Raw genomic sequence first — 12,871 nt, 5'->3', positions numbered from 1 at the left:
AAAATTACGATTCAATGTAGCAAAATTTCTGGAACACACTAAAATATTGTTGAAAGAGCAATTTAGAGCCCTCAACACATACATTAGATAAGAGGAAAAATCTCCAAGTTATAATCAGTTCTTTTGCCTCAGACGTCTAGAAAAAGAATGGCACTGTAACTCCAATACGAGTAGAAGGAAGGACATGATAAGGATGAGAGCTGGATCCAATAAAATTGAAAGCAGAAAAATGAAGAGAAAATCAATGAAGCATAGAGCTTGTTACTTGAAAAAAAATCATTAAATTTGACAAAATTCTATCAACATTGACAAAGGAAAAACAGAGAAGAAACAAATACCAGGAATGGAATGGAATATCATGTGAGACCCTGAAAATATGAAAGGGTAATAAGGGAATGCTACAAATAACTCTAAACAAATAAACTCGACAACTTAGATGAAAGGAACCAGCTTATCAGAAAACACACCCTTACTCAAATATGAAAAACAGAATTTGAAAAGTCCCGTAACGATTAAGGACATTGAATTTTTACTTTAAAAAAAGGAATCTCCGACGCTTGATATTTCCATTGGAGAATTCTACCAAACGTTTAAGGAAGAACTGACACCAGTTTTATGTAATATCTCCTAGAAAATGGAATCAAAGGGAACCCTTCACATTTATTTTTATACAGTTAGTGTTATTCTGATACTCAAATCAGAGAAAGATAACAAAATCTGAAAAAACATTTCTCATGTATATAGATGCAAAAATCCCTTTAAAGTATAACAAACAAAATTCAAAAATATATAAAAATCATATATGTTGTTAACATATTAGTCAAAAAAGGTTTTTATTCTCAGGGTGCAAGACTGCTTCCGTATTCCAAATCCGACCACATTAGCAGGCTTATCAATTGATAAGGAAACGGGATCTGACAAAATTCCAATCTATTATTTTATTATCGTGGTAAAAAAAGACATAACATAAAAATGACCATTTTAACAATTTTTCAATTTATAGTGTAGTAATATTAACGTTATGCACATCGAAGGGTCACTCGCGTCTAGAACTTTTTTATCTTGCATCCACCCTATATGTCCATTGAACCACTCCCCTTCCTCCTCCACATCAAAACTATATATATATATATATACACATCTATGAAATGTATCATAAGTTGCCTCTACATTATGCAATTTACGAACGATAATTATCCCACTACAAACTTATTTTTATTTTTCAAAAGCAGTCAAAACATAAAGCATAGCTTCCATTATTATTATTACTGTTGCCATCACCACCATTGCTACCATATCAAGCTTTGGGCATCTAAGTGGTCTTAACCTAAGATAGATGCATAACAAGCCTGTATTGTTGGTGTCTTTCAAGGATGCCACAGCATTCCCCATCGACTTCAATTGAAACCAAACATCTTGAAAACTAGGGGCCAATGCTCTCTGATTTTGCATAGTTCCTAGGATGATTTGGGGGGTACTAAATCCTCAGTGATGTTATTTAGGGAGATGAAAAAATAAGCAAACATAAGGAAAAAGAAATGGATGTGTGAATGATCAGAACATTCTGTACTTAAGTGATTTCAACTTGTGATCCACGAGGCCTCCCAGAGAAATAACACTCTGCAATAAATATTAAAATCATTCTTTTTCACTTATAAAGTGTGTTTCTTCTTATTCCTCTCCCCTTTACATATGCTTCCACACAAAAAAAATATGCGTGCACGCGTACAAAATTATTCGCTTATTTAAGCACCTTCAAATCGGTAGTTAGAAGAGAAAGCTTCCATTAATGTCCATCTCCCCATGGGGTAAGCTTGATACTCACAAGAGCTCCTGTGTCGCTAATATTTTGAAATATCCCCTTGAGAGTTACAACACATATTTTCCTTTAAAGACTCATTTCCAAAGTACGGGGAACGAAGGATGAAGGTGTTGAGGAAGGTACGCGTACCTCTGTCGTAGGTGTTTTTTGACCAAACTCTCGAACACCTGGAACAGACTGCAAGCAGCATATACTGTTTTCCTCACCAGAAATGAAGGTATTGAAGACATACACAAGTGGGAGTAGATAGATAGATATATATTTTTTTACTTTGTAAGCAGTAAAAACAAAAAAAAAAACGTGAAGAGTTTGGGGATATCTATGAATTGATCCTTAGATTCTTACAACTTGAGGTTTCATTCCCTCTACCCAGCTGAAGGCAGAAATGATGTAAAAGCTTGAGTTTTCCTGAAAATGTTTATTTCCCCACTTCTCAGATTGCAGTTCAGTCTAACTTACTATGAATTGCTAGTTATTTTCCTAAGCAAATAGGAATCTTTGGTTCTGTGATAGTGGAGTCAGGTACACCTTACTCCTGTGACAAGGAAAATGCGAGAATAACTAGAGAACAGTCCTTCGTGGTCACAGTCCTCTTGCTTCTTACCTGTCCTTCCATTCTTCTCAGAATGAGCATCTTAATTTACCTGTTTCCCTCCCAGAGGCACTTATCGGTCACTGGAGTTCATCCCTTTTAGATGGCAAAGCTTACTTGGAGGAATCCACTGTCACACCGAGAGGACAGCAGCTATAAAACGGAGGATAGTCTAGTTAAGGAAACAAAGTTATTGTGTGTGGAGACTGGGAACAAGAATATATGACAAACTGTATAAAACTGTACTAGATAAGGGGTGATATTCATGTACTGAAGTTACTACTTATCTATTTCTGTATAGTGTGGCTATACCTGCCCACCTACAACACAGCAGGACTCTATGTTCCTCCTAGAACAGTTAAGCTTAATGAATCAAAATCAGTTTAAATATAATATGGAAAAAATCTAATTTAATTTGTGGTTGTTATTTTGTTACTTGGTATAAGCTTTGATCTTTAATTAAGAGTTTTACAAATTTACAGAAAATAGGACCTTAACTCTTCACATACTGATAAAGCTAGTTTCATTAATTGACGCTAGAACTGTAGAATGAAAATACAAAGGACATAAATAAGATATTTATCTCATATTTAAGAATTATATTCTTAATAATAGAACACAAGCAATTTCAGAACATTTTCTATTTTCAATTTATGGATATCTATGCTTTTCCTAAATTTTTGAGATATCTACATCAAAGAGTAAGCCACATGAAGGAAATTATCAACAAAAGGAAAAATATCAAATGGGGAAGAAAATATAATTGCCATTCATGTGACTTAACAAGCAATAATACCATAACAAACATTAAACCCAATTGATTTTTTTTTTTTTTTTGCTTTTTAGGGCCACATTCCCAGTATATGGAGATTCCCAGGCTAGGGGTTGAATCAGAACTACATTGCAGGATCTGAGCCATGTCTGTGACCTACACCACAGCTCATGGCAACGCCGGATCCTTAACCCACTGAGAGAGGCCAGAGGCATCCTCATGGTTCCTAGTTGGATACGTTTCTGCTGTGCCTCGGTGGGAACTTCCCCTAATTAACAATTTTAACAGAGACAATTTTAAGGGAAAAAGGAAGAAAAAGGAAACTAGACAAATTTACAAATGCAAAGGTCAATGCTACTGGAGATCTGAAATATAGGAAGGTTAACTTCAACAATCAAAATGATGGAGCTGGATACTTTTTATTTTCATTATTATCCTATGGAACTATTTTTTTTTTTTCTGACACACATTTCTTTGTCAAAATTTGGAAGAAATAAATTACTAAGAAGTGGTCAGAGAAGGCTCAATTTGGGAATTGAATGCACAGTAATTCAGATATAGTGCCTCCATTTGCTCAATTATAAAGTGTAGATTAATAAAAATATCAGCTGTGATTATAGTGAGGATTAGTGGGTTAATACTGGTAGAATTATTACAACATCATTTAGTGTAGCAGATATATGACATTAAATTATAACAATAAAAACAATCTTATCATATCTGTTAGGTCATTGGACAGGTGATCAAAAAGAATTTGCCTTAAGAAAATACTCAAAAGGAGATGTGTATGGCAATTAACGTTTAAATAAGATACACTAACAAAAATCTCATTAGAAAGATCATAACATAATTACCTTTAATTATAAATTTCTGAGGATTTAAGCTCTGTCATGTTTTTGTTTTAAAACAATATGGAAACAATACATTTGAAAGAACCTGGGGACATAGTGAGTGCTAAACATGTGTTGAATAAATTGATAAATTAACGAACCTAACTAGCCATACATACGTGATTTTAACTTTAAGCATTCTATTACATTTAAATGGTTTGGTTGTTTGATATTAAAATGCACATTTGACAGAGATGGAAAAAGAGAGTAAGAGAGAGAGAGCGCAACTAAGATTTTTCTCCTCTTTTCCTCCTCCCTAATCCTGGAGGATCTGAAAACAAAAAAACAAAGAAACAGAGAAAAGTCCTATCAGCTGTTTAATGATTATACCAGAATGATCATGAAAATGCTGAACAAAACAGACCTGACACCAGCGTCCTTCCTTCTCACTGGGATCCCAGGACTGGAGGACCTGCACCTCTGGATTTCCTTCCCTTTCTGCTCCATGTATGTTGTGGCTGTGGTGGGGAACTGCGGGCTCCTCTACCTCATCCGCTGTGAGGACTCCCTGCACAGGCCCATGTATTACTTCTTGGCCATGCTCTCCCTCACCGACCTTGTCATGTGCTCCAGTACCATCCCTAAAGCCCTCTGCATCTTCTGGTTCCATCTCAAGGAAATCAGCTTTGAAGAATGCCTGGTCCAGATGTTCTTCATTCACACCTTCACGGGGATGGAGTCCGGGGTGCTCATGCTCATGGCCCTGGACCGCTATGTGGCCATCTGCTACCCTCTGCGCTACGCCACCATCCTCACCCATCCCGTCATCGCCAAGGCTGGGCTTGCCACTTTCTTGAGAGGTGTGTTGCTTGTCATTCCCTTGACTTTCATCATCAAGCGACTACCCTATTGCAGAGGAAATATCATACACCACACCTACTGTGACCACATGTCTGTGGCCAAGTTATCCTGCGGCAGCATCAAAGTCAATGTCATCTATGGCCTGACGGTGGCCCTCCTGATCGGGGGCTTCGACATCCTGTGCATCACCGCCTCCTACACCATGATCCTCCGGGCGGTGGTCAGCCTGTCCCCGGCAGAAGCTCGGCAGAAGGCCTTCAGCACCTGCACGGCCCACATCTGTGCCATCGTCTTCTCCTACAGCCCAGCTTTCTTCTGCTTCTTTTTTAATTGCTTTGGGAGCCACACAATCCCTCCATCGTGTCACATCATCGTGGCCAATATCTACCTGCTCTTGCCTCCAACTATGAATCCTGTTGTCTATGGGGTGAAAACCAAGCAGATACGAGACTGTGTCATAAGGATCCTTTCACGTTCTAAGGATACAAAATCCCATAGCATATAAAAGGATATGTATCAGAGAAAGGAAGAGGAATGAAGGGAAGAGGGGAAGCACAGGAAGCCAGGGGAGGAACTGGAAAGCAAGTGACTTCTGTTGGTGATATAGGTGGGGTCTAATAATGCCTTCCCTGAGAGAACAGTTTTGGCCACTACAGGGGAGAGTGTCCAATGGTGCATTCCCATTTAGTGACTCCAGAATCCCAGCATCACAGGCATGCCCACAACCCTTCCTAAGAGTTTTTCAGCTTCTCACCCTGTGAAGGATCGATCTCATTATTAACCCATATTTCTGCAAATAAAAACATGCTAGGCTGCCAAGACCATTGAAAGAAACAAAATTAGCTGAGATGAATGCTTTGGTGTAGACGAATTCATCTACAGCCAGATGCTTCTTTGTCCTATATCCAAATGAGGATGGGATTTCCAGTTTGAAAAATATTTTTTTCAGCATCCGATGATGCTTTATTGTTGTGACGTGATTATTTTCACCACATTCCCACCATCATTCCTTTAAGTACTTAACACACTCTTCTCTCAGCCACTCTAACCTCCTCATGAATGATACAAAAATCATAGACACGTAAACTGTGGGATCCTCCTCCAATACTTAACATAAAAATATATACTGAGTGCCTATTACAGGCTCTCAGGTTAAACCAGTGACATAAATGGAAAATATATCATGCCTTGGTTTCCTTGAGAGATATGCATATTGACAATGAGAAATAAAATACTGCCTGCTGTATCAGTATACAAAGGATGTCAGTGTCATCAGCATTGCAGCTATTCTGCGCAGGTGGGCCCTGAGGGAACACAGGAAGGCCACAAAGAGTTCCAAGCCATCTAGTAGCCATTAGACTGCAGCCACGCACCATGGTTGGAAACTCAGGATGTGAAAACACAAGATACTGGCCCCAGACAGCTGAGGTGCATAGGAAAGGAAGCATTGCAGTGAACACAGACAATGCATCTTCCTATACATTGAAAAGCACTCAACTCCTTAACTTGAGATACCGTGTTTTCTATTATTAGCAGTAATCTTGTGTTCCTACTACCTGCCCTTGGTTGCTAAACTCCTACATGTCCTACCTCCCCACTCACTTCCTTAGAGCAGTTTTCTCAGGTTTACTCCTAGCCTTAAGTCCTATTTTAGACAAAGAAAAATCAAATCCTCACTTTCAGGTTGTGCATAATTTTTTAATCAACTTAATGACTCAGGCATTGATACACATCTTTTTTCCTTCTTTAGACAGCTAAAAACCATCTTTCTAATGGCTCGTTTTAGTCAGCTTAATCACTTTAAATTGATGAAGCAATCTCACTGTCAGGACCCAATATATCATGCCTAAGACACCAAAGGCTACCTGTTGGATGAATTCAATTTCATGAAATCTCCAGAATAGGTAATCCATTGAATCAAAAAACAAATTTGTTGTTGGCAGGGACTGGAGGGGCGGGTCAATACGTGGTGACTGATTAGCAGTTATGGAGGTTTTCTTTTTAAGCAATGGAAGTGTCCTGCTGTTATATTGTGTGAATGGGTGCCCAACGTTTTGAATGAAATAACAGGCACTCGGTTATACATTTTTAAGTGAGTTAAATTGTTATTTTATGGTATGTGAACTTTACTTCGATAAAAAATGACAAAGTGTAAAAAACCCTGTGCTAAAACTGTTCTCTCTCCTTCATATGTACGTACATATATGAGGAAAATGTTTAAAGAAATTGTGTAAATACATATGATGCACATTTATTTAATCATAAGGTTGCTGAATAATCATTAGTGGAATTACTTATCATTTAAGGTCAATTAAAAAGGTAGAATTCATGTTTTAATGTGGCATTAACCTAATTTTCGTCAAAAAATATGTATAGAAAATATATATTAAGAAAGGCATCGGCAGTTACCACTACCTCACATAGAGTGTTCCATTTATCTACTCCCAAAATCATGATTATTTTTCCCATTAATGAAAAATACAGGCTTTGCTTTCAAGAACTTATTAAGGCATATAAAACTAGAATCAGCATGTGTTTTATTATTATTTTTGCTATTATCATTATTATCTCAAAACTTAGGCATCTAAATATCCCTAACGATATTTATATCCGAACTGCTGGCAAACTCCCACAAAGCCATCACGTTCATCCCCAACCTCACTTGAACGAAAATGTTGGCGAGTAAAACGACGTGTGGACGTGTGTGGGTGAAACTGAAACCTTCGGAAACCCCGTCAGTGCTTTCCAGGTGTGTCCCACACAGCCTTCGCTCCCACCAGGAAAGAGACAAACCGCCTTAAGAAACACTAACGTCTTTCATACTCATTAAAAGGAAATTGGGTTCACTCTCACTGCCTCGTGTGTATCACTCTCACGCAAGCACAGAGATATCGAAACACACAGATAAATTTCGTCTCTCCTTCGTCCAGTATGGGACGAATGCAAATGGAACTTTCCACTCTTCCTCCTCCACTAGGGCCGCTTAATTCCCAGACCAGCACCAGCATCTCTGGTGTTTTGTGATATCCCCATGGGGATAGAGAGCATATTTTTAAATGTTTTGTTCAAGAATACACACATTAGGAGATTTAGAAGGTAAAGACCCTAAATGTACATAAATGGCAGAATCATGATTTTTTTTCCATCAAATATCCTGAACAGCTGGAACAGGTTGCCTTCGGCTCACTGTTTTGCTATCCAGAAAATAAGGTATTAAAAGATTTACAAAAGGGGCGTGGAGATAGGATTTTTTTAACTCTGTAGACAGAAAAAAATATGGAGATTGTTTTTGGAAGTATGTTAATTGATTATTATATTACCTTAACTTCCCGTTCTGGCTTAGCAGGTTATAAACCTGACTAGTATTCATAAGGATGTGGGTTCAATCCCTGGCCTTGCTCAGTGGATTAAGAATCTCTCTTTGCTGTGAGCTGTGGTGTCGGTCACAGATATGGCTCGGATCCTGTTTTGCTGTGGCTGTGGCTCCCGTGTTGCTGTGGCTGTGGCAAAGGCAGCAGTTGCAGCTCTAATTCAATCCAGAGCCTTTGAAATTCTATATGCCATATGTGTGGCACTAAAAAAAAATTAAGAAATTTAAAAAAATGTTTTTCTTATGTTCTACCAACTAATATGTTAATGAAATTTCTCCATACCTAAAAACTACTGCTCTGAATCTGTACAGTTGGTTTCCAAAGGAAACAACTCATTAGCAAGGGCAAACTTAGGAACCAGGCTGTGACATCAGAAGGCTTTCCTCTTCTCCAGCTTCCATGACTTACCAGATGGAGGACAGTGACCAAGGATCTAATTTTCTCTAATATTCTACTTCTTAATTATGACAAGGTGAAAATAGTATGATATGTTTTAAGGAGTTTTTGTGATAATTAGCGTAGCTAACGCGCAAAATGCGTCATCCCAGGTTCTGTTTCATTAGAAGAGTCCAGGAAATGTTCATGGTAAGATGAGAACTGCAAGGATGAGGACTCCTCTCCTTCAAGACCAGGAAACAGGCAACGTCCGGGAGAGTATTCAGAGTCCTCACCCTGAATGTTTCTCCTCTTGGTGAAGATGTTCCAGGAGCTCAGCGGTGCCAACAGCTCGAAGGTCCAGGTCTCTGAGTTCGTTCTGATGGGTTTCCCAGGCCTTCACACCTGGCAGCACTGGCTCTCTCTGCCCCTGGCGTGGCTCTACCTCTTAGCTCTCAGTGCCAACATCCTTATCCTGATCGTCATCAAGCACGAGGCAACCCTGCACCAGCCCATGTACCACTTCCTGGGCATCCTGGCGGTGGTAGACATGGGCCTGGCCACCACCATCATGCCCAAGATTTTGGCCATCCTGTGGTTTGATGCCAAGGCCATCAGTCTCCCTGAGTGCTTTCTGCAGATGTATGTCATACATTGCTTTGTAGGCATGGAGTCGGGCGTCTTTGTCTGCATGGCTGTGGACAGATATGTAGCCATTTGTCGACCACTACACTACACATCCATAGTTACAGGATCTTTTGTGGCCAAAGCAATGGTGTTCATGGCACTGAGAAACTGCTTACTTACCATCCCAGTGCCTGTGTTGGCTGCCCAGAGACAATTCTGCTCCAGAAACGAAATTGAGCACTGTCTGTGCACGAATCGTGGAGTCACCAGCCTCGCCTGTGATGACAGGACCATCAGCAGCATGTACCAGCTCCTTCTGGCTTGGACACTCATGGGAAGCGACTTGGGTTTGATTATGTCGTCATATGCTTTGATACTTCACTCTGTGCTGAAGCTGAACTCAGCCGGAGCTGCATCCAGGGCCCTAAGCACCTGCACGTCCCACCTCATCTTAATCCTGTTCTTCTACACAGTCATCGTTGTCCTCTCCGTCACCCACAGAGCAGCAGTGACGGTTCCCCTCATCCCAGTCCTACTCAATGTGCTCCACAACGTCATTCCTCCCGCCCTCAACCCCGTGGTCTATGCGCTCAAGAACAAGGAGCTCAGACACGGCTTATATAAGGTTCTTAAGCTGAAAGTCAAGGACAACTAACACATAGAAGATGCTCACGTCTCCAGATATGTCTCCAGATACCTGCCCAATAGGACATCTAATGAGTGCCTAATGGAGAAGAACAGAAAGGTGGTCACTCTGAAGCTTTTTGCTTCTTATAATGACTCTGTGGCACCGCCTCAAGGTTAAGATAAAGCAACGGTGATGGTCCTATTTGAAATCGTTGGGTTTCAAGCAAGGGTTTACACAAAAGGAGGAAGGTATAGGCGTTTGTTGTGCCATTGTGTTTGTTGAGATGTGTGTTGATCCCAGGGAAACGTACCTGAACTATGACACTTGAGTCTCCTCATTGCTCTCTTTTCACCTTCCTTACCTCTTCTGTGTCTTGTCCGCATTCTTGTTTGTGCTTTGCAATGGCCTTCTCCATTCTTCACCTGATCAGGGCTAAAACGCTCATTGTGAAAAACGTTCCTATTCAAGACTTCAAAATATTATAGAATCAGTTAGAATTTTTCCCCCATTACAAAGGCCTAGCCAAGCATGTTCCATGGTTGCTTTGTGAATGCCTTGAGGACTTGAGACGCTGGGTGTGAGGACTCGGAAATGCTCCGAGGAGGGAGAATAACAGCGACGCCTTAGTCTTTAACCCTGTCTTTCAGTCTAAACCTGGAAGACCCCTTGCTGGTCCCGCTCAAGGAGGACACAGTTTGGAGGCATTAGCCTGCGGTGGCCTCTCTTGCCCGGAAAAGCAATAAAGCTCTTCTTTCTGTTTCACCCACAACTCTGTCTCTGAGACCTAACTGGGGCTGGGGTACAGAGGCTACTTTTAGGCTCCAGAATTTGGGGGCTTGGCCTGGATCTTGCTTGTGGTCAGGAGGCCCCCACAGGGGTCCCCCGGCTTGATCAGATGCTCCGAGTTCGTCCTCCTCGCAGCCAGCCTCTTTCAGGAAGGCAGAGGGTTGGAGGCCTCCTTCAGAGGCCGGATGGCCCGGGACACTTGGGGAAAGGCCATGCCCCAGTCATGCCCGTTCTGCCATGCGGGAAGTAGGAACTCCAGCGTGGGGATGGCAGGCGGAGGAGAGACCACCCTAGCAGCTGCCAAGGCCCCCTTCGCCTCAGGGATGCGCCTCTCTTCCTCCCACCCACATGAGCCCTACATCCCACTTTGAGGGCAGGAGGAAAGCAGTGTCTGAAAACCTTGCAGCAGCTCTGTCGGCATCTGGGTAAGTCCGCCAGTGTGCACTCTGGGGCCCCTGGGACATGGCTCTGTCTGGGCAACTCTTGGTCCCGTGTGGGCATTTGTTTGTTTGTTTGCTTCTGACATTCCACCTGGTCTGTAAGGTACCATTTGGGCTGCGGTCCCGGGCTTAGAGGGACTTGGAAGCCAAGCTGAGCCTTGAGCTGTCTGACTCTGCTTTTCGGGCTTGAGGCGTCCATCTGCTGGTGAGGATTCTGGGTTTCTTCCCATGCGCATGTAGATTGGACTTCAATGAAATGTGGGAATCACTTCCTCTTCAATTCCATCGGATAGCCCCTTGTGAAAAACCGTGGCAAACTGGTCAACCTGTAGTGATAAATGTATGAGTAAGGAGAAATTCAACTTAAACTATGTGGCTACGATATCCTTTAGACTCCGGAGAAAATCGGTTGAGTTAAAACACTTCTGAAATTTCAAAACTTGCTCTTTTTGTATATGCATTAGAGAAATCTTGCCTGATAACTTTCTTTTCCAGAGTTCTGACCCTGAGAGAGCAAATAGATGCTTGGGGGAAAGCATGCAGTTAACCCTTGTCATGCCCTAGGTATCCAAACAGAGCCAACTTTGCCTAAGACTTTGAGTTAATTAGTAGACGTTCCAAGCAGAAGGGAAAAGAGAGAGAGAAAGGAGAGGGAAGAGGCTTTTCCATTCAAGGAGGTAAATTCAACTTATCCCGAGGGCTATTTTTGGTCTTGCCTTCGCCAGGTGAATTGCCACGTCAAGTGCAATCACGAGTCCCTATGTTTCCATGTGCATGTTCTTTACTGTTAAAAAGAGGAAGTTGCATTTGAACAAATAGTGGAGGAAATTGCTAGATGTCACCGTTTTGACTTTCTCCTGCAGGAATCAGATTTTGTTCTGTGTGGGTATATTTGCATTTGTCTTGCAGGCACAAGTGTGTGCCAGCTATGGGGAACTCCGTTTAGTCTCCTAAAGACAGCCCCTTGAGCTGCAGTCTTCAGAATGAAACCACTTTCAATCACAAACCAGTGAAATGTATGAAAGATGGCTTTCCTTTGTAAGACAGCCTGGGCATGATACATCCTAGATCAAATTTTAAAATAAGCTCCAAGCTCTCTCTCTGCTTAAATATGTGTATGTCTCTGAATGTACCTTTGTGATACAATGAGCTCTGTCTCCTTGGCTTAGAGACAAGTAAACACAAAGAAGCAGCTCTAAATAAAAGAGAATTGAAGCTAAATGAACTTAAGGTTTCCATGATCTGGGAAATACTTAGCGTTAATATCTGGTGTTAAAGTGAGTCTAAGTTTGTTGCTGAAGCCCACTTTTTTCATATAGACATGTTTTTAGAGTCATCAATATTAGGAATAATACTTTTGCTGTACCTAAGTTTACTGAAAGTCAGGAAGTTCATACCATATCTGTCACAGCATTTGTCTGCCAGGACATTTATTTGGTGTAATGACGTTGTAGAGTAATAAAATGGAGGTCAATGAGAGGAAACTCTTCAATGAACTCTTTAAAATAAAATAATTGTGTTTGAGAACTATCGACTTTAATCCGTTTTTCCAGATTTGTGGTAACTTGAAATGCTACACTTTTACTCAATGAGCAGGTGATGAAGACTCAGGAAAGGTCTGGGTCATGTAGGAGATGAAATGCTGGACACTGATGCTGCACAGATTCCAGCTTGTCTACCTTTGTTTTCTAGTAAGAGGGAAACTAAAGACGTCTGTTTATTGAATATGCATCTGTACCTCATAAAAGAGACATTTGGTTTGGGAAA

At 41.0% G+C, this 12,871-nt stretch overlaps 2 protein-coding genes across 2 annotated transcripts; both read left to right on the top strand.

Moving 5' to 3' along the window:
• Positions 1–4,410: 4,410 nt before the first annotated feature.
• LOC125111597 (olfactory receptor 52N4-like) lies at positions 4,411–5,382 on the top strand. The gene has a single exon (XM_047753593.1). It carries the CDS (start codon positions 4,411–4,413, stop codon positions 5,380–5,382), a length of 972 nt encoding a protein of 323 aa, XP_047609549.1.
• Positions 5,383–8,942: 3,560 nt separating this feature from the next.
• LOC125111385 (putative olfactory receptor 56B2) lies at positions 8,943–9,905 on the top strand. Its single transcript, XM_047753332.1, has one exon. The coding sequence runs from the start codon at positions 8,946–8,948 to the stop codon at positions 9,903–9,905; it is 960 nt and encodes a 319-aa protein (XP_047609288.1). The 5' UTR covers positions 8,943–8,945.
• The last annotated feature ends 2,966 nt before the right edge of the window (positions 9,906–12,871 follow it).

Source organism: Phacochoerus africanus, chromosome 11 (genome assembly GCF_016906955.1).
Source record: "Phacochoerus africanus isolate WHEZ1 chromosome 11, ROS_Pafr_v1, whole genome shotgun sequence".
In the NCBI taxonomy this organism is placed as follows: Eukaryota; Metazoa; Chordata; class Mammalia; order Artiodactyla; family Suidae; genus Phacochoerus; species Phacochoerus africanus.
This window is presented reverse-complemented; position numbering and strand designations above follow the sequence as displayed.

What these genes read in the sequence shown, in the direction of transcription:
- LOC125111597 (XM_047753593.1), top strand. Translation starts at nt 4,411, where the DNA reads ATGATCATGAAAATGCTGAACAAAACAGACCTGACACCAGCGTCCTTC.
- LOC125111385 (XM_047753332.1), top strand. Translation starts at nt 8,946, where the DNA reads ATGTTCCAGGAGCTCAGCGGTGCCAACAGCTCGAAGGTCCAGGTCTCT.